Below are 24,143 nucleotides of genomic sequence, written 5' to 3' on the forward strand. Positions count from 1 at the left end.
CTCTTCTTCCAAAGCAGCGAGCGTGGAGGCAAGACACATCAAAGCGGAGATGGGAAGTGAAAGAGCGCTCGTTCTGGACAGATTAGCAAGCAATGTGGCAAAACGAAAAAGCTCAATGCCTCAGAAATTCATTGGTAAGGATGCACGGCCCTTTCTTGCTGCTGCTCACAGATAACTTGACTGAGATAACATGTAGATGTTTACCGCACATGCCTTTCCTAGTGCAGCCTGCTAAAACAAGGTTTCCATTGTGTTCTTATTCTCTGTGGTCGGTTCATTTTGATGGCTCTGGGATATAGAACTAAAAATATTAACAGGGGAGCGTTTGATATTGTTTCTTAAATGGAGTTAGTGTTAAAGATGCTGTTCCTTCCTCTTCGCTCTGAATGACATTTGTTGCATAGATTTATGCAACTTACACCAGTAAAATGTTCAAGATAGCATCTTGGTAAAATTTTGCAATGATATGTTACAAGTTGGTTCTGTTAGCATGCTCTAATTTTTTTTTTTATGTTCTAAAACATATCGGCATATTTTCTTGAATTTGATTGAGAGCTCACTTTTACAGAAAGTGGTTGGAGAAAAACGTGGATTTAAATAACTCAGTTTGATTTGATCACTTGTCTTACTGAAGTTAGTTTTTATGTCTTTGGTTGTCACATTGTCAGAAGCCACTGCAGAATGAGATGACTAAGAGACAACTGTGTTCATTAAAGTGTTGGGGACTTAAAAATGGTGGGGCCATTTCATGATTCGCGCAGATGTTTACATACTTGTGACCATAGTATTTTAAATAGACTTGTAGTTGTAAGCAGCTTAGTTGAATGTGTCAGTTTTATTATAAATTGAAAGTTGGTGGTTCTGAACAAAAATAGTTTTATCATGTGAATAAAAACCTTCCTCAGCACCAATAATATTCTAAAATTTGTCAATATCTTTTTGTAAAGCTGCTTACTGCTTCTGAATTCTGACTTTAGTCTTCTTGTGTTCATTCTTTCCAGTAGCTTTGATACATACCGAGTGCCTGTCTGCTTTTAACTCTAAGATTATTCTGATATAGGTAACAGTTTATAAGGGACATTCAATTGAATTATATATTGAAAGAACTCATAGATCTTGAAATTGCTGAAATTGGTATTTCTGCTTATTTATTTTACTGTTATTAGCTGGATATCTTTGGAATGCTTTTAGTCACTTCAAGAATGAATGTAGCATATATCTTTAATCCTAGTACTCACAAGGCAGAGGCAGGTGGATCTCTGGGAGTTTGAGACCATTCTGGTCTACAGAGTGAGTTCCAGGCTAGCTGGGGCTATAGAGACTCTGTCTCCAAAAGACAAGGACGTGGTAACAGATGAATGAGTTGTAATCCAAGGGTATGGTGCGTTATTCCTACATCCCCAGAACTTGGCAGGTAGAGGCCAGAGGATTGGGAGTTTGAGGCTATGCTCAGCACATGATGAGTTTGGGCCAGCCTGGGCTATATGAGACACCCTATCTTGAAAAAGAAAAATCTGTCAGTCAGTCAATTATCCCACCAATGTATCATGTCAGATTGAAGTTGCTGTGTTTCTGGTTAGGAAAATTTCCCCCTCCTAATCATTTTACCTCCCCTTGTGGAGACTTGTCAAGGGGGCATGTGGTGACTTCCACAGACAGATTGAGCCGAGCGAATCAATCAGGACGCCGAAGCATTCCCTGTGTGTCTTTGGACCTTACTTGTGTGCAAAGACTCCAGTAAATACAAAAGAAAGCAAGGGTCATCAGTCTCTCCACGTGAATCTTAACTGGGGGGCTGTTTTGACTCTGGAAATGGCTGAAGTTGGTGTGGGAGGAGCATGGGATAAGAGGGGCAAGGAAATCCAAGCAATGAGGAGTCTTAGTTTCAGTCAGTCCAGTTTTAGTCAGTGCACTTGGGATTGAAGAGAACTAAAATTTGAGAGAGGGTACCTAGTCCTCACGGTTGGCTTAAACCTATGGCTGAGGCAAAGCCCTCCTTACTGTGGTAGGTTTTTGTTTGTCTGTTTTCATGTTTCCTGTGTCCAAATCCACTTGGCTCTGCTGTTGCCTCGGAGAACCATGCGGTGGTTTTTGACTATAGATTTTCAGACCACCTCCAGACCCTCTGCAAGATGTGGACTTTGGGAGGTCTAGGTTCTCCCTTCTCTGAACCATCGCATCTTCTGGGCACTAGGATGGGGAACTTAGCAGAGTCAGCTCTTTCTGTTTGTTAGTAAAGCTTGTCCTTTGACAATTTTTTATTCATGTATGTATCTGGTTACTCTCCCCTGCTCAATCTTATCCTCCCCCTCCTCCCTCCCCCCTTACAGACCCCTTTCCCATATTCATTAGTTTGGTTAGTTTAACGTCCCCTGGAGTTCATCTGGGACTGTCTGTGGGACCCTAAGCTTGGAACTAACTGTAGAGCCCAGTGGGCTCACCAGGGGTATCAGCTGGCCAGAGCTGCTCTTGATTTTAGCTGAACAGCAGCTTCAGGGCCCAGGATAAGTGAGGGCTTTCTTTTTTCCTTTTTCTTTTTCTTTTTGGTGTACGGTAACATAGCACAATCAGGAGAACACTTACTTGTGTTTCTCAGCTGTTTAGACGAATCACAGAATGCTCTCTGGGCCTCTGTAACTCATTCATGAATGAGAAAACTGAATAGATGATGAACTGACCAGAAGGCCCCTCCCATCTATGGGAGACGAATTAGAAATGTCAGGCAGAACCAGCGTGTGTTTAGCACAGCCTGACTGTGTAAACCTCTTCTCAAGGCTCTAAAGACAGAGTATCTGTGCTGTACACCAGTGTCGAGTTTTGAGATGGGCTGTTTGTTTGTTTGGAGGATGGCTCCCAGGGGCCTCAATGATGTGAAATAAATGTTCTAATAGTGAGTGACTCAGTCCTTAAAGGTTTGTGCTGGTTGGGCTGAGTTCTTTTTTACATTTTATTTTTCTTGAGGAAAAAAAAAATTATTAAAGCTCTGACTCTAAAGAAAATAGTCACATTTTCTCACATCCATACGCTTACTTAGGACAGCCTGTACAGCCTGCTCATTGATCTTGTGTCTATTCCTTCATCATTCAAATAGTAACCTGGGGTGGGGCATCGCTTGTGTCTGCAACTTTTGGAGGTCAAGGACATTCTCTCAATGTCAAGGACAGCCTACATGAGATTCTGTCTCAGAAAGCAAAGAAATGATGCTTCTCGGCCTTTTGGCTAAGATCAAGTGTAGTATCTGTTCTTATCAGTTTAATATCTGATACGTCCTCTATCCGAGGACAATATATTAAATGGATTTTTGGAACTAGGAGTTGGAATAGGAGCTTGCTCTGCGCATTCCACCCATTGATTGGGTATTGCTGTACCTCCAGGAACGGTGCAGGGAAGAAAATAAAGAGAGAACTTTCTTATCAGACACCCAGCACTCTTGTTCTGGGGCACGCTCTTAATCTTCTAGCATCAATTCCTATCCTAAACCTTTCTTAGGACCCCCTGGAGTCAGACAGATCTCTGTGAGTTCCAGGCCAACCTGTTCTGCACAAAGAGTTCTGGGCCAAGTAGAGTTTAATAGTGAGACCCTGTCTCAGAGAGGGAGGCGGGGCTGGACAAGCTTGAGGACCCATTCATCGTTCACCCCCGCCCCCTTCCCAGAACCCACATAAAAGCTTTTGTAATACCATCAGGAGACAGGCAGGGCTAGTTGACCAGCCTCTGGAGCCAAACTGGAAGCTCTAGGTTCACAGAGAGACTCTGTCTCAAACAGTAAGAGGGAAAATGACTAAGGAAGACATCCAAGGTGGACATCAGGCCTCACTTGCATATAGGTACACACACACACACACACACACACACACACACACACACACACACACAGAAAGAAAAGTCATTTAAAAGGGAAACTCCTTGGATCATTTAGCTGAGTCAACCTTTGTACTAGACAGCAGTGGTGTCAAGGGAAGGAAAACAGGGCACCCCTGTGGCATGGTGTCATATGGGATGCAGCATCATAAGCCCAGGCTAGCGTCCCCTCCTCTCTTCTCTCTCCTCCCTCTCTTCTCCAAGGCGCCATTTTCTAAAAGGCTCCTGCCGCCAGGGAAATGGCACTGAGTGGGCTGTGACGAATGAGTCACTCCCTCTAATCCTTGCTAAGAGTGAACACACAGCTCTCACACCAGCCCTTGCTGCCCTGGCCTCTTGAACTGTAAGGGCAAAGGTCAAACAGAACCCTCAGGTTAGCTGACCCCGACCCTTGACAGGGGCAGCATGGCTCATCTACATCAAGATGATTTCTTTCCAAACGACAAGACGGGCTTGCTTCTAGCATCCTAACCTGAATCTTGTCCTGTCGTAAATAATGTTCGGCCATCCTCTGGGTCAGGCTAGCCTCAAACAGTTGGCCCAAAATAGAAGGAGGAAAAATGTAACTTGTTTCTGAGTTTTACTTTTTCCCGGTTTTCATTTTCCTTGGGAATGGGACTCACCACATCTCCTTTTGAAAAAAAAAAAATGCATATGTTACTTTTTTAATGAAAGTTCCCCTGTTGAAAAGAACATGAAGAAAAAAAAAAAGACTTTTTGTCACTGGTGGTAAACATGTGAGTGAGGTTTTGACACTTCTGCAAGCACCATCAGCTTTCTCTGTGAAGTGAGGGAAGGAAAAGTCACCTACTTTGGTTAACAGAGCAGCAGGAAGCAGTTTTAACACCCGGTAAAGAGTAGCAGGTGTCTTTCCTGCCAAGGCTTCCCAAAGTCTCGGTGGCCCTGGTTCCATACGCATTACGGTGTTGACACAATGTTAAGGATGTTGGGAGCCTATAGAGAAGCCCTTTGACTCAGGAAGGAGAGAAAACCAAGGCACTGGAAGACACAGCTAGACAGAGCAGGACCGAACCCTGCTCGGCTTGCTGCTGCAGTCTGGGGTGGCCCTCCTTCCCCAGGAAGTCACCAGAGCAGCTCATGGCAGAGCAGCTCATGGCGCCTGAGCTGAGGGAGCTTTGGGTAGCCACAAGTCTGGTCCCTGAGAGCTGGCGGCAGGGAAGCCCTGAAGACGGTTGTTGTATGTCCAGGGTATGTCTCCTTGGGAAAAGAGCTGTCTTGGCCTGTAATTCCTTGAGGACAGATGACATCCAAGCAGCATACACATGGGCAGCATGTCGCAGACGGCAAAGACCTCTGCCACAGCACAGTGTGGTCTCCAGCTCGGGCTTCCTCCCTGTCACCTCAGGGTGTTTATTCTCTCCCCGTTCCTGCTGCCGTCTGACTGTCTCCTGAAGGGAATGTTAGTCATTCCAGTTTCCCTCAGGTTGAGATCAGAAACACCACAAACACGAGACACCCCACTGTCCTTGCTTATCTGCCCTTCCTTCCTTCCTTCCTTCCTTCCTTCCTTCCTTCCTTCCTTCCTTCCTTCCTTCCTTCCTCCCTCCCTCCCTCCCTCCCTTCCTTTCTTCCTCCCTTCCTTCCTTCTGTGCTTACAGTAAAGTGAGTAAAAATACTTGTAGGATATAATAGGAAGCAGCAAGAAACACACTTAAAGTCAGACGGTGGTGGCGCACACCTTTAATCCCAGCACTTGGAAGTCAGAGGCAGATGAATCTCTATGAGTTCGAGACTAGCCTGGTCTACAAAGCGAGTTCCAGGACAACATCCAGGACTGTTACAGAGAATCCCATCTCAGAAAAAAAAAAGAAAAAAAAAGAAAAGAAAAGAAACAAACAAACATACTTAAGTGACCTGAGAAACTTCAAGATTCAAAATCTATGTATTTGTGCTGGGCAGTTGTGGTAGTGTTGTGTTCCCCAAAATATTGTGTACCCTAATAAATTTATCTGGGGTCAGAGAACAGAACAGCCACTAGATACAAAGGGTAGAAAATGGTGGCACTCACACCTTTAATCCTAGCATTCCAGAGGTAAAAATCCCTCTGGATCTCTGTGAGTTCAAGGCCACATTGGAAACAGCCAGTCCTGGTGACACACGCCTTTAATCCCAAGGAGTGGTGGTAGAAAGCAGAAAGGTATATAAGGCGTGAGGACCAGGAACTAGAAGCATTTGGCCTGCTTAAGCTTTCAGGCTTCTAGCAGCAGTTCAGCTGAGATCATTCTGGATGAGGACTCAGAGGCCTCCAGTCTGAGGAAACAAGACCAGCTGAGGATCCAGTGAAGTGAGGTAGCTGTGGCTTGTTCTGGTTCTCAATGATCTTCCAGTGTTCACCCCAATAACAGGCCTCAGGTTTGATTTTATTAATAAAACTCTTTAAGATTCATGCAACAGGCAGTGGTGGTGCACACCTTTAGTCCCCCCTCTCAGGAGGCAGAGACAGGCGAATCTCTGTGAGTTCAAGGCCAACCTGGTCTACAGAGAGAGATGCAGGACAGGCTCCAAAACTACACAGAGAAACCCTGTCTTGAATCCATGTATTTCCATTACCCAGCACTGACTGTAATACCAGGTCTGCATTGTTTTTTTGGAGGTCAAATCATTTTTACCTTCCTCATAAGATGATAAAACCCCTTTAAGTTGCTCCCAGTAGAGTGAGATCCAAGGCACTTGCCTCTCCTGCTCTAACAGTGCAGCGCACTCAGCCTCACCTCAGCCTCTGTGAGCTGCGCCTTCTTCACGCTTCTTTGGGCCCTTTCCAGGTTCTGGGTCCGGATGCCCTCCTGCCCACATCCCTGTCCCCAGTCCTCCCTGGGCCTGTTCCCACTCTGCGCTTCAAACCTGTGCAGTATTCTGCCTCTTGCTGTGACTCCCCCCCCCCCCCCCCCCCGATTCCAAGGACCCTGGAAGAATAGCTGCATGGGTGCCCATGCTGTATGTCGCACATCTCTGAAGTGTCTCACGGTTTCCTCTCCCACTCTCTTTCCTACGACAAGCTTGGTTCCCCCATGAAGTCAGTGTGGAGGATGCTGCCTCGTCGTGAAGTAATACCAACGCTGCATCTTGTCTGTGGGGTTGCAGTGATGTCTGTATTTCTCAGGGCGTCAGTAACAACATCAGCCCATCACTTTATGAGTGCTTGTGTGTGTCAGGCGCTCTGTGAAGCATGCACGGTACAGACATCACAACTCTGCCTTGTAGATGCTTCTCAAATGTGGATGCCGGTGACTGCGGGAAGAAAGGACACAATGCCACGGTTGTTGCCACTAACTGCCCTCCGCCATGGCTAGGGGAACTAGCCCAGCAGAGTATCTGAAGTCACCACCTGTGGGGGCCTGAGCCACCATGGGCAAGAAAGCCTCTAGCGTGTGCTGAGACATGCCTCTTGGATTGGCCCTGGTTCTCCATTCACCATGGACAGCCTTGGAAAAGGGAAGCCACTTGTTTGGGCTCTCAGTTCCTCATCTATCAGAGATGACAGTCCACCCTAAAAGCTATCAACCTTGAAGGGCTGATAAAGTATGGCTGTGAGCTAAGTCTCTCACACAACACCTGGTGCCGTAGGTCCTCAGTAAAAGCCGCTTTATCATTAGTGTCTTGTATACAAGGCGCTGTGGGAAGTGTAAGGACCAGAAATGAATGGATTCTATAGTGGATCTTGACCCTAGACCCTGAGGACAGAGTTCTAAGTCTGCATGCCCAGTCTGGGATTCTAGGCTTCCAAGCTGACAGTCAGAACCAGCAACCATGCCCCACCCCACCCCCCCATACATCAGTGCGGGTGGGCAGTTGTTCATTGAGAATTACCAAAATATAGGCTGAGCACCTTTAAGAAGGTTCATAAGAAAGGAGTGGCCCAACCAGGCAGGCTCGGCTTCTGATTTAGGACCCAATGATGCCATCTGTGTTTTCATCCGAAGAAAACCTCTATTCCGCCTGAATCTGGTGTCGTGAATCATTCAAAGGTGTGGTTCGAGCTGACTAGATCTGGACCCGAGGCTCTGAGCCGCCTTGGAAGCAGTTAGAGTCTTGTGGTTTGACTAACCTTTCTTATGAGTGTGTTACTAGAGAAACGTGAGCTATTGGCTTTTCAATTACTGTAGCCTCCCCCTTCTGAGTTTCATACACACTGAGTCATCGGGTCTACAGGTGACTGATAATCATCGGCAGCCATCAGGTTACGGTAACTGGGAGATGAGGGGATCTGATCAGGGTGAGCTGTGTGCGCACGAAGATCTGAGGTGCTCTCCTCTCCTCCTTGAACAATGGTCTGCGCTAACCACACAGCTCAGTCACCTGTTTCCATTCTTCCAGTGGTCTGTCCCGTCCGGTTCCCCACCCCACTGGCCTGGCCACTTTGCACTCATAAATCCCAGCTGTTTGCTCAGAGGTGCTGCAGGTGGTGTGGAGTGTGAATTCACAAGCTTGGGTAAGGAAAGCACACTCCTGGGAGAAAGGAGAAACAGAAAGAGGTGGTGGTATGCCTACCCAGCCCTGGAAACTTCCCAGAGCCTCTCTATCACAGGAAAAGAGAAAGAGATTGGACATCTCCTGGTATGTAGGAAGTTTGGCAGGGCCAGCCATACTGAGAAACCGTGGATGACCTTGAAAAGTCTAAGGGACCAGATTTCATTAGTCCCGCTTCGTTTCCAGGGGAATGGGTGTGTGTGAACTCAGTGTCGCCCGCTCTTCACGTCACTGCTACAGTCAGCCATCATCCGGGGTGCTGGAAATAACATCGCCGCCATTGGTTGCTTTGGCAAACGCATCCGTTTCTGTTGTTTCCTAGTGAGTTGCCAAGTGAGGGCATTTTCCTTTTCTTTGTTTTCTTTTTTCTCTCAGATATTACTTTAGAAAGCAACATGTCTGTAAGGTAATGGGGATGCAAGGTAAACGCAGCTGATGGACCGGCTCCTCTGGCTGGCCTTTCTGCCGCCAGCCTGTGTCTGGCACATCTTCCACGTCGCTGTGACATTCACCACGGCCTCTTTTCCTCAGAGGCATTTGGCATTTACTGTGTGGTGGGCCACTCAGAATGCCGATCATTTGGCCTCCTGTGGGTTTTCAAGGGTGGTCTGTTTGATTGTGACACTCCGATTGGACCCAGGCCTCACACATGCTAGACAAGCACCCAGCCACTGTGCTCTGTCCCCAGACCTGTGACAGTTCTGGCAACAAAGATTCACAAAGTTGCCCAGGCTGACCTTGAACTTCCTCTGTAGCCCAAGCAGGTCTTCAACCTGATCCTCTTCCCTCAGCCTCAGGGGTAGCTGAGGTCATAGGCCTCGCTCTTTCTTTTTGCCCCAGCTGCCCCCCACCCCCCCACCTCCCACCCCCATCCCACCCCACCCCCTGCAGATCTTTCTTTCCCACGATATGGGATACAACTTGCCTGGAAGCACACAGGACATTTGTAAACTTTGATCCCCGTGAAGGAGAACCAGGGCCGGTAAGGTGGCTCAGCAGATGAGGGTAGTTGGTATCAAGCTTGGCAACCCAAGTTCAAAACTGAGGTCCGGGGCCTGGAGAGATGGCTCAGAGGTTAAGAGCACTGACTGTTCTTCCAGAGGACCTGGGTTCAATTCCCAGCACCCACATGGCAGCTCACCGCTGTCTGTAATTCCACTTCCAGAGGATCTGACACCCTCACACAGACATACATTAAATAAATAAATCTTATTTAAAAAAAAAAAAAACCTGAGGTCCCACGTGGTAGAATGAGAGAACCAACATCTAAAAGTTGTCCTTTGACATTAACAAGCCTGCCGTGGCATACACATGTACTTCCTATACACAGAGCAACTAAATAATGTGAGGGACGGAGGGACGGAGGGAGAGAGGGAGGGAGGGAGGGAGGGAGGGAGGAAGGGAGGAAGGGAGGAAGAGAATACTGGCCTGTGCCAGGTGTTGTGTTGTGTGTGTCTGGCGCCGTCCTGAGTGCTTCCCAGTGACCCTGTGAGGAGTTACCATGTTCATTTCAGGCAGGGTCACACAACCAGTAGCGGATGGAACCAGAGTTAAACCAGTCCAAACTAGCCCATGTGACTAAAGCCCGACTCAACCACAGAAGCTACCCCAGGGTGTGGCCATTACAGTGTGAGACTGTGTGAAGTCTGAGAAGCCCCTTACCCAGCATTCTCTTCCTGCCCATTCTCTTCCTTCCCTGTTCTCTCAGCCTTTCATCCTCTCTCCTCCCTGAGACAGAACAATCCAGATCCTGCCAGTTCATCAAGACCCTCCTCAACAGTTAGAGTTTTCCAAGAATTCATTTCTTCCTTCTGAAATATTTGCATTCCCTTAATGTTGAAATATACAGTTGAGGGGTTAGGGATTTAGCTCAGTGGTAGAGCGCTTGCCCAGCAAGCACAAGGCCCTGGGTTCGGTCCTCAGCTCCAGAAAATTAAAAACAAAAAACAAAAAACAAAAAAAGAAAAGAAATATACAGTTGATACCAAAAGGACTCATCTTGCCTATATGAGATCTTATAATGCCCCCCCCCCGTTTTAAAAATATTTTTCATATCCCAACTGCAGTTTCCCCTCCTTCCCGTCCTCCCAGTCCGTCTCCCCTACATCCACTCCTCCGTTTCCCTCCAGAAAAGGGCAGGTCTCCATGTGTGTTATCCAGCCACGGCATACCAAGCTGCGGGAAGATTAGGCACCTCCTCTCCTATAAAGACTGGACGTGGTAGGGAAAACCGGATAGAAGGAAAGGGCCCCAAAGGCAGGCAACAGTGCCTCCCTCACCCCCCCCCCTTTTAAAACAGACTATGAGGTCCTCCCCCGGTTCAAACCTCAAACGGGGCATTTAGAGTAAAATCACATGTCTCCATAGATGAGCAGCACTTCCATGACATCCACACCATCTCAGCTCCAGTTTTGTGCCTAAACATCTTGTTTCTGCCCTGCTGAGTGGAGAGACATCGAGTCCCTCAGTCCCTGTGTTTTCTTTCGGTGGTGTCTTCTTTTTTCTTTTTTAAAGATTTATTTATTTATTATGTATACAGAAGAGGGCACCAGATCTCATTACAGATGGCTGTGAGCCACCATGTGGTTGCTGGGAATTGAACTCAGGACCTCTGGAAGAGCAGTCGGTGCTCTTAACCTCTGAGACATCTCTCCAGCCCGCCGTTTTCTTTTATTTCTGAACCCTTTTCTGTGAGGCAGTGACAATTTGGAACTCTGGGATGCCTAGGGAATGTTTCAAAAGAGAAGGACACAGCACAGCAAACCTCTCCAGGACCCGAAGTCAACACAGTGACTTAGGAGCCACACCCAGCACTGCCCCATCTCCCACACTCTCTCCTTGGCCTCAGTGCCACGAAGCCACCACTGCTGACCGCTCCCTGCCCGCCCCAGGGCCAGAGCGCCTCCTTCTCTTTCCTGACACACAGCACTCAGTGTGATGCTGGTGGCTAACTCTGTTTTCAGAAGTTCTCAGCAGTTTGACATGGGAAATGGAGAGGACATCCACAAGGGAATCTCTTCAGTTAGGTGTGCAATGGGTCCTAAGGATCCAGATGCATCTAGGATACATCTGTCAAGTGAAAATCAGTTCCAAGTGGAGGCATGGTGGCCGACACTCATCTCCTCATCTCAGCACTTAGGAGGCTGAGGCAAGAAGATAATGAGTTAAAGGCAGACTGGGCTACATAGAGAGACCCTGTCTTAAAACAATAACCAACAAGCCTCCACCCACCCACCCAAAAGCAACACACATTAAGAAATGGGCAGAAGTTGACTAAAAAAAAAAATCTTTCCTAGGTCCAGGGATGTAACTCGATTGGTAGAGTGCGTGCCTAGAGTGTACAAAGCCCAGGGTTCCATACAGGTGCATGCCTGTAGTCTCAGCATTTGAGAAGTGGGAGCAAGAGGATGAAGGGTTTGGGTCATCCTCAGCTATATATTAAGTTCAAGGCTAGCCTGGGATAATTGAAACCCTGTCTGTCTTTAAAAAAGAAAGAGAGAAAGAAAGGAAGGAAGGAAGGAAGGAAGGAAGGAAGGAAGGAAGGAAGGAAGGAAGGAAGAAAAAGAAAGAGAGAGAGGAAGGAAGGAAGGAAGGGAAGAAAGGAAGGAAGGAAGGAAGGAGGGAAGAAAATAAATTAGGAGAGAGCCAAGCTACAAGCTGCTATAGCTAATCACTGAGACCCCTACTCTTTACAGTACCTAATATTATAGGCTGATTACCACACAGTGAAAGTGTGGAGGCCCCAGACCCCTGCTCAGTGGCAGCCCACCCACCCCACCCCCACCTCCACCCCCACTTGTCCTGATGTCTTTACTTCCTGTGCCCCTCCCCCTTTCTCCAGTGGACACACCTCACAACATGGCCTCACTGGATGACGTCTGTCTGCCCCTCTCTCTTATCCACTGGCTTAATTTTGACAGTTCAAACATGTGACTGGCGGATAGCACCCCCTGAGATCATCTCCCTGTGGAATGGAGCGTCCCCACCACGGCTGGGTGCCAGTGAGCAGCAGCCACAGCTTACCCTTCCTCACTTTGGGAGGACTCCGGAAAAGAACTTTGCCCACCTTCTGCTTCCTGCTATTTCTCCACTAACTTCTCTTCTCACTTGCTCCAGGTGAGAAGCGCCACTGCTTTGACGTCAACTACAATCCCAGCTACATGTATGAGAAGGAGAGTGAGATGATGCAGACCCGAATGATGGACCAGGCCATCAATAACGCCATCAGCTATCTTGGGGCTGAAGCCCTTCGCCCCTTAGTCCAGACTCCACCTGCTCCCACCTCTGAGATGGTCCCAGTTATCAGCAGCATGTATCCTATAGCACTCACCCGGGCGGATATGCCCAACGGGGCCCCGCAGGAGCTGGAAAAGAAAAGGATCCTCCTGCCAGAGAAGAACTTGCCTTCTGAGCGAGGTCTGTCCCCCAATAACAGTGCCCACGACTCTACAGATACTGACAGCAACCACGAGGATCGCCAGAATCATGTCTACCAGCAAAGCCACATGGTCCTTCCCCAGGCCCGCAATGGCATGCCACTTCTGAAGGAGGTCCCGCGCTCCTTCGACCTCCTGAAGCCCCCTCCCATCTGCCTGAGAGACTCCATCAAAGTGATCAGCAAAGAAGGAGAGGTGATGGATGTGTTCCGGTGTGACCACTGCCATGTCCTCTTCCTAGATTATGTGATGTTTACCATCCACATGGGGTGCCATGGCTTCCGTGACCCTTTTGAGTGTAACATGTGTGGATATCGAAGCCACGATCGCTACGAATTCTCCTCTCACATCGCTAGAGGAGAACACAGGGCCATGTTGAAGTGAGCATCCGTCTCCGAGCTCACAATCTGAGGGTCAACATTGTTTCTTAAAACTGATGATAGCCTTACCCAGCAGACGGAACTCACCCCCACAGTCCTGTCCAGTTATGTTAGTACTCAGTCCCATTCACAGGAACAGTCAGGGAAACACTGTCTCCATCCAGAAACTGTTTGCAGAGCCATCATGTTACTTTGTGAAACCTTCCCTTCCCATCAGTTGAATTTGATGGGATTTCAAAGCCAAAGAAGTATCCAGTTCATTATCTTTTGTAGCAATAGCCAGCCATCCTCTGGAGCTGCTTGCCAGCTGGAACAGTCCTCGGTGGGCTGCAGGAGACCTTCGCTGGGATATAGCAGCCATATGTGGAAAAGTCTTTGATCCTATGCCCAGATCCACACAGTGGAGGAGCTGACCAGCTGCCCTTGCCCTTTGGGCACTAGCACAAGGCGGGAGGGTTAGAACCCAATCTCCTGTCCCTTCCCAGTCTAACAGTAAGAAAGAGACAGCCTACAGGAAGTACCCGCTGCCAGTAATGGAAGAGCCTGTCTTCGGAGCTTCAGTTCACTTCCTATCACACGAGCAAAACCAAACAGAAGCCATCTGAGGACCCTTCTGCTTCACCTGCCTGCCACCAGGGAAAACCTGAGGTGATCTGGCCTAAGCCAGCTGTCGGGAAGAAAAGTTTACTCCAGAGGAACCAATGCTTTTAAATGCTGAGTGTCACCGACACCCAGGAGTCATCCACTGAGGGGAGGTGGTGTTTGTGTCTTTGATGGAGATTGGCAGAGCAGGCAGGGGACATAGCTTAGTGTTTGCCAAGTTCAACCCCCAGCACCAGGGGACAAAAAGGAAAGAAAGAAAGGGGGAGGGGAGGGAGATTGGCAGAGCAGAGTGTGTAGGGCACATGGGTTGGCAGTTCTTGTCACCTTCGTGGAGTACTGGTTGGAAACCCAGAGAACACCTGAAAGTGACTTTACACCCGCACATACTCAGAGGACCTGGAATGTGCCACTTAGCCTCCCCGCCACAGGGGTGAGATCCAGGGACGGGAACCACAGATATTCTGATCAGGAGGCTCCGAGGTCAGGTTAGACATGTGTGGCTTTTATTTCATTTTTAAAACGGTCCTCCTGCTGCCTAGATGGGCCTCCAGCTCACTACTAGCTGAGGGTGGCCAGAACTCTGATCCTCCGGCCTCAGCCTACCGAGTGCTGGGGTTCGAGATGTTCACCATCAGGGTTCTGGGGTTTCGCTCTCTGAAAGCGGAGCTGCCGCGGTCTGCTAAGGGTCTTGAAAGTCTGTCTCGTTCTGTAGATGGACCAATCAGCTTTGTCCCTATACACAGCACCAAGACATCAAGAAGACCTGGAATAGAGGTCACAAAATGCATGGGCCAAGCTCCTGTCTGCTACTAATTAGTGTGTGCTTTTGTACAAATCATTTAGCTCTAAAAGCTAAATTTCCTCAGCCATAAAGTAAGAGTTGGGTTTAGACCTCCTTGATGGTCCCTCCCGGCTCTGATACACGATTATTCAGTAACCACAGGTTATTTTTAAACCTCCTGATGTGTGGGCCTTAGGCAGAAGGGTCCACACATGAAAATGTGTTTCATGTCTCTTCGGTGTGAAAATGTAAGTGCGTTAAGTTTTTCCTTCAGCCACTGAGTCATGAACCTGAGGAGGAACAAGGAACAGGAAGGTGTTTTGGTCTTGCCAAAGTGTGCACACGAATCGGCATCTACAGCTGCTTGCCAGGCCCTTTTCTTTCTTTCTGTTTTAAGAACTGTATGAGGGAAAATAAGTTCTGCTTACAGAGAGAGCTCCATGGCGCCTATTTACAAATTAAGAGCTAGCTTTATGAACATTTCTGCCGGAGCCAAGAATCCCGAGTTCCTGGTTGATTAGCATTTTCCTTCTAAAGGGCTTATGGAGTCAGCTCTCACTCAACTCATTTATGCAATGCCAGTAATTAAAACGTTCCACCTCAGACACACAAATGGCTTAGCCTGCTTTGTAGCATGGTGGCTGTCTCAGGGAAAGCGGGCAGGGCGGGACATGGAATTCCATGGCAACAGTTCGGTGTGTCTGAGGCTTCAGCTACCGGACTGGGCGTCTTTAGCACACCACCGTTTATCAGCAGAGCTGAATCTGAACTGTGCCACATTATTTATGACCATTGTGAAAGAGGACCTGCCTATTCTATGCTTGAGCGAGTTCACATCCTGTGGACTTGGGGAGGAGAGACACGATGGTAGGGAGAGAGTGAGTTGGAAAGCAGGGACTAGAAGGAAAAGATGCAGAGACGGGCATTTCCTCCAGAGTGCTGTGCTGCACACACACACATACACACACACACACACACACACACACACACACATGTGCACACGTGTGCACACACGTGCACATGCGTGCTTTGTCATCTCAAGATGGTGAACTACTATTCTTCTAGTCCAGAAACCTCCACAGAAGGGACTCTATCCTGCCACCGTGGACTTGCTGAGTGACTTCCATCCCCTGAGGCTACTTTCTGAATGACGCGCACACTCCCAGAGCCTTGACCTTCAAAGACTCGTTCTGAGCCCCAGCAGAGGCCCTCAATGCCAGGGTCCTGCCTAAGCTTGAAGCTCTTGAGTGTAGCATTTGAGCCTGGTGAGGTGCGGTGGTTAGTGCATTGGTTAGCACCGACAGAGCTTGTGTTCCTCGGGCTACCTGAGGGCCCCCCTTGATGGAGGTGGGGGCTGAAGTGAGAAGGGGTAGGGATTTGCATCCTCCATGGGGCTGTGAAGTCCTGAGGAGGGCTCGGCTTTCTCACACAGGGCCCCCGCCATGAACCCTGTGGGTCTTTCCTTCCTTTCCCACCAGTCCTCTCAGAGGCAAGCTCCAACCACACACCCAAGGGGGCTGCAAACTGGGGGCCAACCAAACCCACAAGAAGTTCCATTGCAGCCAAGGTGACAGAGTTGGGGTGAGGGTGGAAAGAACAGCAGAACTAGCTCTCCAAATGCTCCTCGCCATGATTTGAAGTGCTGCACAGAATGCAATAGAAGAATCCTTCCATTCAGCATTCCAGCATTACCACCAGAAGAGGGGGAAACCCAACTCATCTTCATATGCCTTAAATCATTCCCCCCAAAGAAACAGAGCCGGGCACTGACAAGCCAGCTAGCCTCGTCTCTCCTGCTCATTCTCAGCCCTTCCTGACTTTGCTTCTGGATTCATCCACGACAAAATTTCTCCCTTTTCTGTGCTTACCACTTTGGGTGGACCATCCATAGTCTCAGCACCCCCTGAAGAAAATGGCCCCAGGTGTCTTTTGCAAAGGGGAACATTTTAAAGCACAAAAAATCTTACTTAACTGAAGTATTATGTAACTAACAGATGTCACATTGGCATAGAAGTTTTCTAAGTAGATACGCATCTTTGTTCTCCTCGGCTTCCTTGTTCCCCTTACCAAGTGTGAAGGTTGGTATGCTGTAAGGGGACAGACCTTACTCCCAGGTTAAGGGGTAGCTCAGTGCAGGAATGCTTCTTTGCCTAGTGCTAGCACGAGAGAGGCCCTGGTTTCCAAGCCCAGCTGGAAGAGAGATAGAGAGATGGGTAGGCAGGTAGGCAGGTAGATACAAACAGAGAAATCAAACTTTTGAAACATACCCCAGGGCAGGCAAGAAGACCATAAGGATAAAGTTGGTTCATGGTCCTCACTGTAAGGTGCACCCCACTGAAGATATGCTGGTCTCTAGTAAGGCTTGGGAAACCAAGACAGTTCAGATTCGTAAAAGAGCTTGGGCATCTTTGAGGATACAGGAGCCTTGAATTGAGACTTCTGCACTCAGGAAGGAAAAAGAAAGAGTGTTGAAAATTATTTTTTAACCTGAAAATCAGAAGCAAGAGCCTCAACAGAAGATGAACAATATATACTGTCAGATCTCAAAGGATAAAGACCCTATTTTATACAGAGGGCTGTCCAGGAAACCTCAACAGACAGTGTTCTGGGCAACATGATTGGGGAATCTACATTCTTTCTCTGAAACCAAAGGCTGAATCCAGGCTACCCTAGGACTGTTTCCTAAGAAGGCAGGACTGACCAGCCATGGGAAGGATCAGTGAACCACTGGTTCTCAAGACAATGAACTTGGAATGGCCTAGAAGACAGGTGTGGGCTTTGACCTAGGGTGAGCTCAGAATGTAAGGCTGCATCTGTCTCACCCCAGCTGTAATCTCCGTGACCCACCACGCCATCAATAGGCTGAACAGGCTTTTGCACTTTGAAGAAGTTGGATGTGCTGTTCCCTCTAAACATTCCAACTGTGGACTGTCTTATCCATTGCTGTCATATGAGCTATTATCTGAAATTGGAACATTAATTTTTGATTAAAAATGTAAAGTCATAGTGATATCTACCTTCCAGAGTGTTGTGAGGTTTGCTGTGGTCTTGTCTATAGAGTCAAGTTGCTTTGGGGGAAGGGTATTATGCTGTCTAGTTATAAATTTTCTGCTGTAAATCCTGTGTCTGGTTAGAAGGGCATGAAAAAAAAAAGAGTCCAAGATCACACTGAGGCCAGTGCCTCTGTGGAGGGAGGGCCACTAATGTCTAACAGTTTCTGTATCATTGTGTTGCATAAAGCCAGCGAATGTGCTGGACCTTGGAGGCAATGTGAGTGAGCCACAGAGAACCAGAACAGTAGCCTAGCTTTGTCCCCTCCCTGTGTGTGAGAGCACAGCCATTGCCCTCATCGTCTGCAGAGTTTTCCCGATGGTCCTCACCTCCATCCTTCCAGCGAGCCCAGAGAGTAGCCCCACTGGACTTCCCATCTTGTCTCAAACACAGCTTTGTTCCTTTGCCCCTCCCCCAAAGACACACACATCTTAACATGTTAGGGAAATGGAGCAGCCTTTTAAAATGACTGGGGTGGCTGCCCGTGACTCATCAATATGAGGACCTTTTCCAAGCTGGCAGGCAAGGCTCTTCCTGGTGGGCCTGGCTCTGTGGATTCACGGAAACCAAATTGCTGTGGGTTGCAAAGAATTAGCAGGTCATTTTCAAAGCAGACATGCCTTCACCCAGACTGTGGTTTTGTATGCTCAGGTTCTCAGTCTGTGAGCACAGGGGAAGGATCATTTTGGCTACTGGAAAAAACCATAGCTTATTTTTAATTTCTGGTTGTCAAAGCCACCACACGTGTGGTCTGTGGATGACCCTTGTCTGCAGAGTGATGGGAGAGGAACAAAGGTGGTTTGGGGCTCAGGGAACCCTCACCTAGAGGTTACCACAAGGCCTGTGCCACTGGCCTTCTGCCTTGCCTTGTTTCTCAGAAACAGCCCCTGCCAGTGGTATCTCTCTGCCCTCCTCTGGAGTTTTCCCCGAATCCCACCATTGGGAGACTGTACCACCCCATTAAAGTTTGTCCAAAGTTCACTTTGAGTGAAGCCATACTAACCTCGCCAGAACATAAGGAACGCATCTCCTGTACAAAACAGCTTGCTGATATTGTCAAGTTTTCTTTACTGTGTTTGATTTTTACACTGATAATAAATAAATAAAATCCTGGTGTGTTTAAAATTAGTCCCGTTGCACGCTCATCATTTGTCATGGTTGCTGTCAAAAAAACGGAGGGAGTTCAATCTGGCTTGGGGAATATTTCCATAATTTTGTCTTGGCTTTTTCTTAAAGCCAAAAATATCAAAATCAGTGGACTTACCACAGAAGTCAGGAAATTCGCTCCCCAGACGCACTGCTGAGCCTGCCTATGGCGCCCTACTGGTCCCTGAGGCCATAGCAGAGTTCTGGACGCACACACCCGAAAGCGCACTAGGGATTCCGGCAGACAGGGATCTGGACACAGCAGGATCAGTAAGTACTCTCAGAAGAGTCTCCTTACTCCACATCACCTCACCACCCTCCCCCCCAACACAGGGTCTTGAGAGAGAGGCAGGTAAGGAAGCCTTGGCTTTTTCCAACTGTGGATCTCTGAAACGGTGAGAAGCCAGAGTTGTAGTTCATTAAACTCAGACAAGTTACAGGCAGTCTGTAGACACTTGGGGACTCAAACCTAAGGTGAAGTGGGGCATGGGGGACCCCCAACAGGGTGACACAGCCTGGTCTTGTTTGCCTGGTATTTACTCCAAGACACCTGGAGGAGTATGAGAAGTCTGGTCTTCTGTAAGCTTCATGTGAGCTCACTCGAAGGCATGTTGAACCCGGGCCCATGGATCACATATGGCCAGGGATAACCGTGAATGCAGCCCAACACACAAATCATAAACTTCAACATCGAGATTCTGTTTAATTCGCTTGCGCAGTTCTTGGATGTGAACTTTGTAGATGACGGCGTCATGTCACAAGGTCAAAAGGCTGGATACACACGTCTCCCTTGCCCTGTCTTGAGGCTTCAGCAGTTTGGATTTAACAAGCTCAGTCCTTGAGCAAGTTGGTGGTGGGGTACCCCCCCCAAAAAAAAAAAAAAAAAACTCTATTGCAGCAATATCTTCATCCCTTTTGCTTTGGGGACTTCCCAGGGCAGGAGACGGGAAGGGCAAGCCAGCCTGCCCTTGTATTTTATCGGAATCACTCAGAAGCAGCCTTCCCTCAGCTAACCAGCAGGCATGTATATGGCCTTCCCCAAACTCCCTCCCTCCCAAGGAGAAGGAGCTGGGGGAAGAAGAGGAGACAGGGAGGCCTTGAACCCTTTTCAAGGAGGTGGGGGGCATTCCCCTCCAGCCTGACACTTTACATTCCTAGCTCTAGTGACCAGTGTCGCTTTAGAGGGGTTGGTGGCCCCCAGCAAGAGATGCCACCTCACACCTGCGGCCTCCCCCAACCCCATGACTCCACACCCCAGGCCACCTGCAAGGCTGGAGGACCCAAATCTCCACCTGCGGGCAACTGCCACCTGAGGGGAGGGAGGCAAAGGACCCAGTTCCCTTCCCTCCTACCCATCCTTAAAATCCGGGGGCATTAGACACCAGAGCTGCAGACTACCAGGGATGGCCTGAGGAAGAGAGGGAAGTGGATGTCCCACCCAGGCCATAAATTCTGCCCCCGGAGCATTCCCAGGCAGACAGTTGTTTGCATAAAAGCCAAAAGCCACTGCACCTGGCGGGGGAGGCCCTCTAGGGAGGTACTCCTTGGCTTGGGGGGAAAGGAGGAAGGAAAGGTGTCATGGAAAGTCCCTGAAGGACACGGGTGTTGAGTTTGCTATGCGGTTTTGTTTTTAACTCTGTCTTGACCTGTGAAGTATGCAGCTGCCTCCCTGCCCCCAAATAACAGAGCCCCCCCCCCCGTGTATATAATAAGCACATACACAAGGAAAAAGATCTGAGTGGAAAGAACGGAGGTTAGAGTGCTTGTGAGTGATGTAACCTGCCACCACCACCACCCCCTACTCAGGAGTGAGGGGGCAGGAAGCCCCAGAATTTTTTTTCCCATCACCCCCCCTCCCCTCTGCCCCCTGGCCCAGAAGAGCAGCCTAGTCAAATAAACCACAGCCCTGGGGGAGGCTGATGGATGGGAACCAGGGGGGCAGGTGTTACCCTCCCCCCACCCCACCCCACCCCCCACATTTGTCCCACCACCAACTCACGCTCCATCCCACCCCCACTGGAATTACATTCTCAATCTTTCTTGCAGAGCTGCTGAATGTGTTGGGGGGGACAACTTGGTGCCGGTACTCATATTCTGGTCTCAGTCTCAGCCTCGTGACTCTCTGGGTGACCTCCAGTGCTTTACATGCTGGATCTTAATTTTCCTTGGAGTCAGGAATCTTTCAGATTTCTTTGGGCTGGGCCTCTAAGCTCAACTTCAACCCCAAAGCTCTAGTAGACACCAGGCCTATCCTTGAACAGCAGAAGCCAACCCCGGAATAGGGAATCCTGTTCCCTTCTCTTGACCTAAGGACTCCTAGCAGGTGGGGGCAGGAGGTGAAGAGTGTGGCCTGGGATTTTCCCAAGATGTCACTGCCTCAACTGTTTGTGAGACTCTGGGCCAAAGAGGTGAGGGACTGAGAGGTACCCGGCTCCTGCCTCTTCACCTGTACAACTGTGGGAGGCTCTGGATGTGGGGTGCTGGAGTGCTCTACACCCCTTCTCAGGGTGGACACTGATTCCCGAGTCAGGGAACCTGGGAGAGACATCATGCAGTGATGGGGAGAAGGGGTGAGGCGCGAGGTGGGAGCCAAGGGCGTGAGGGAAGGGCCAGCTATGTTTCTGAGAAACAGCCTGGCGTCCCAGCAGCCAGCAGCTTAACCCCAGGCCTGCGGCTTCACAGCTCTCCCCTCCTGCCGCCCACGCCGCCCGGCGCCTCTCGGGGGTCTTGTAGCCCCGACGGGGCGGCGGCCGCTGCGGACACGCAACAGATCTGGGGACAGTGGAGTGGAGCCTAGGGGCGGTGGGGAGCGCAGGAAGGCGTGGGTCGCGTGACACCCCAGGGGTCCCGCCTGCCCGCAGGTACCGCCCTTGCCGCCCCCACCCAGGTCCTCCTCTCCCAGCCCCGGCGGAGTGGGATCCAGAAGTGAAACCACCCGGGTCACAGCCCAGCGCCGCCGCTGCGCCGCGCCCCGCCCTTCCGGGCACTGCCGCGAGGTAGGAGCACCCCGCGCCCCCGATCGCAGCTAGGAAACGGGGGAGGGGCAGGGGAAGTGCGCACGAGCCAACTGGGGAACCTCGGGAGACGTCGGCCGGCCACAGTTCTCGGAATGGCCGCTGGGTGGCACTGCAGCAGCGCGGCTGGAACCGCTTTGGAGCTCGCAGGGACCCACCCGGCGCCAACACCAGGTCGCGGCTGAGCGCACCAGCTGGCCTGGGGCTGCCCGGGGACGGATTCGAGACTGTGACGTCACGCCAGACCCTAAAGAGGGTCCGGGGACCGACGGGGTGTGTTTGGGTCCTCGCTTCGCAGTGTTCAAAGAGCGTCAGGCTGTCGGATCATCGTCGTGAAGGCTGAACTGGCGGCCGGAGTGTAGCCGTGGGCACCGGATCACCTTGCACACACCTGTGTGGGTGGGACACTCCCCCACCCCCGTGCATGCCCTCTCCAGCCCCAACCTCGTCTCACTAGTCTGGGGCCTCTTCTTCCTCACTAAACGCACTCCAGACTCCCCCCGCCCGGTAAAAAATCCCCCACCAAGTTCATCCCTAAGATGTGTGGGCTTGGGTGGCTCCCCAGCCTGGGAGGAGGGAAGCCAAAACTGTGGATACAGTCTGATGGAAGTTAAGAGAGCCAGGTAGGCCAGAGCTGGCAAGGGCTGAATATGCTGGAATCCTATGGGGGAAAAGTTAGCAGGTACACAGAAAGAACGAGGGGGTTCTACTGTGTGCTGGAGGATATGGTTCACGCCCTAGAAACTGGCCGTTTCAAGGATGCATAAGCCTTCCTTATCACATGCGTGTGGTGTGCATGCAACACTCCCACTTCTACACAGCTCCCCTCAACTCCAGTCACAAGGCCTATTTCCACTACTGATACTGTAGTGGGGTGTACATACGGTGACCCTAAAGGGGAGGATTGGAGGGAAGTAGGAAAACTACAAGGTAGAGGCCAGCCTGCACTAGTGAGATTGATATTCTCTCTCTCATATGTGTGTATACACCTCTCATAAATACCATATATACATGATGAGGTTGGTTTAATTATATTCATTTATTATAATTTATTATGTTTGTTTATTAGTGTGCATGTGTGTGGGCTGTGTGCTCATGCAATGAAGTGGTGTGTGTGTGTGTGTGTGTGTGTGTGTGTGTGTGTGTGTGTGTGTGAAGGTCAGAGGACAATTTGCCACAGTTGGTTCAGTCCTTCAACCACATGGGTCCTGGTGTTTGATTGGCCGGGATGTCAGGCTTGGCAACAAGTACCTTTACCCACTGGACCCCTTTAAAGCCCTCAAAACAAGTTTTTACCTTTATTTATTTGGAAGGTCACATGCCATGGTACACGTGTAGCAGGGAAAGTCAGAGGATAACTTGCAGGAGCAGGCTTCCTCCTCCCACCAGGAGGTAGCCCCCATCCCTTCTGGCCCCGTGGCCCTCCAATTCCTCCTCCAGGGCTGGAAAGGATGGTGTCCATCGCCTGCCGCCTGGGCTGGTTGTTCCTAACTTTCTCCGTGACCCCAAGTGGGTCACATGTTCTGAGACTCAGTTTTCTGCATGTAAAATGGAAGGCATATAGGTCTCAGAGATTCTGATTGGCTGGTTGACATAGAAGGGGCGTAATCCCCTGTCTAGTACCTCAGGTGCTGAGGAGATGCTGAGTTTTCTGTGGGGGCAGCCTTACTCTTCAGACATGCTTAAAAGGTGACTCATCTTGGCCCCTTTCCTGGGACCTTGGCACGAATACCTCAGGAGTGGCACTGGGCATCCATGGGCAGTACACTCCCAGTTCCAAGCTTGAGGAGCAGCCAGTAAAAGAGCGAGTTCTGGGGGCTGTGGCAGGTGTCCAGCTGTGCAGGGCACTGATCCTTGCCTCAAGCCCTGCGGAACAGCAGTGATATCTGCAGCCCTTGAGAGCTCTGCAGGGGAGGTCCCAGCAGGCGACAGGCTGGAGTGTGGAAGGGGTCTCTTTGTCTCTCTTTGTCAGGCCTGGCTCCAAGCTCCCTAGTCTGGCATCAGACAAGCGAGAGCAATCTTTGTCCCAGTTGGCCACCAATGCTGCTGAACTTGGCACAAGTGCTCCTGAAGTGGCCGGACCTTTGAGGTCACCTCAGGCCAACCTGACTGCAGAGACAGGGCCTCCAGAGAGTCTCTTTAGAAAGGCCTGTTCTGCAGTTTAGGAGTTCTACCTGAAATCCAGCTAAGGGGGAGCAGAATGTGCCTAGCCCTGGCCCCCAGAGCCAGCGAGACATCCCAGACTGTCCTACAGTCTGCCCTCCCGGTTCATGGGAGAGCTAGGATTTGAATAAGGACAGTGATGTGGCTGGCAAAGCAGCTGTTCCCTTGCCCCGTGCTCACTCTCAGGTTTAGAAAGGTTCTCTGCTTTTAAAAAAAAAAG

At 49.8% G+C, this 24,143-nt stretch overlaps 1 protein-coding gene and 1 non-coding gene across 7 annotated transcripts in view; both read left to right on the plus strand.

The window, feature by feature from the left end:
* Window positions 1-18,728, plus strand: part of Ikzf3 (IKAROS family zinc finger 3) — a 99,746-nt gene extending 81,018 nt beyond the window's left edge. For 3 of the 6 annotated variants that reach the window (XM_037200707.1, XM_028889593.2, XM_037200709.1), the window contains 2 exons: window positions 15-134; window positions 12,466-18,728. In XM_037200707.1, the coding sequence (XP_037056602.1) occupies window positions 15-134; window positions 12,466-13,169 (824 nt within the window). In that variant the 3' untranslated portion in view covers window positions 13,170-18,728. The remainder of the gene's footprint in view (window positions 1-14; window positions 135-12,465) is intronic. The other 3 variants (XM_037200708.1, XM_037200706.1, XM_028889594.2) reach the window with 1 other exon arrangement.
* On the plus strand, window positions 3,200-3,390 carry LOC114707018. The gene has a single exon (XR_003736590.1). It is a non-coding gene; the product is annotated as a U2 spliceosomal RNA (small nuclear RNA).
* Window positions 18,729-24,143: the final 5,415 nt, after the last annotated feature.

The sequence above is a fragment of the Peromyscus leucopus genome, chromosome 8b (assembly GCF_004664715.2).
Source record: "Peromyscus leucopus breed LL Stock chromosome 8b, UCI_PerLeu_2.1, whole genome shotgun sequence".
In the NCBI taxonomy this organism is placed as follows: Eukaryota; Metazoa; Chordata; class Mammalia; order Rodentia; family Cricetidae; genus Peromyscus; species Peromyscus leucopus.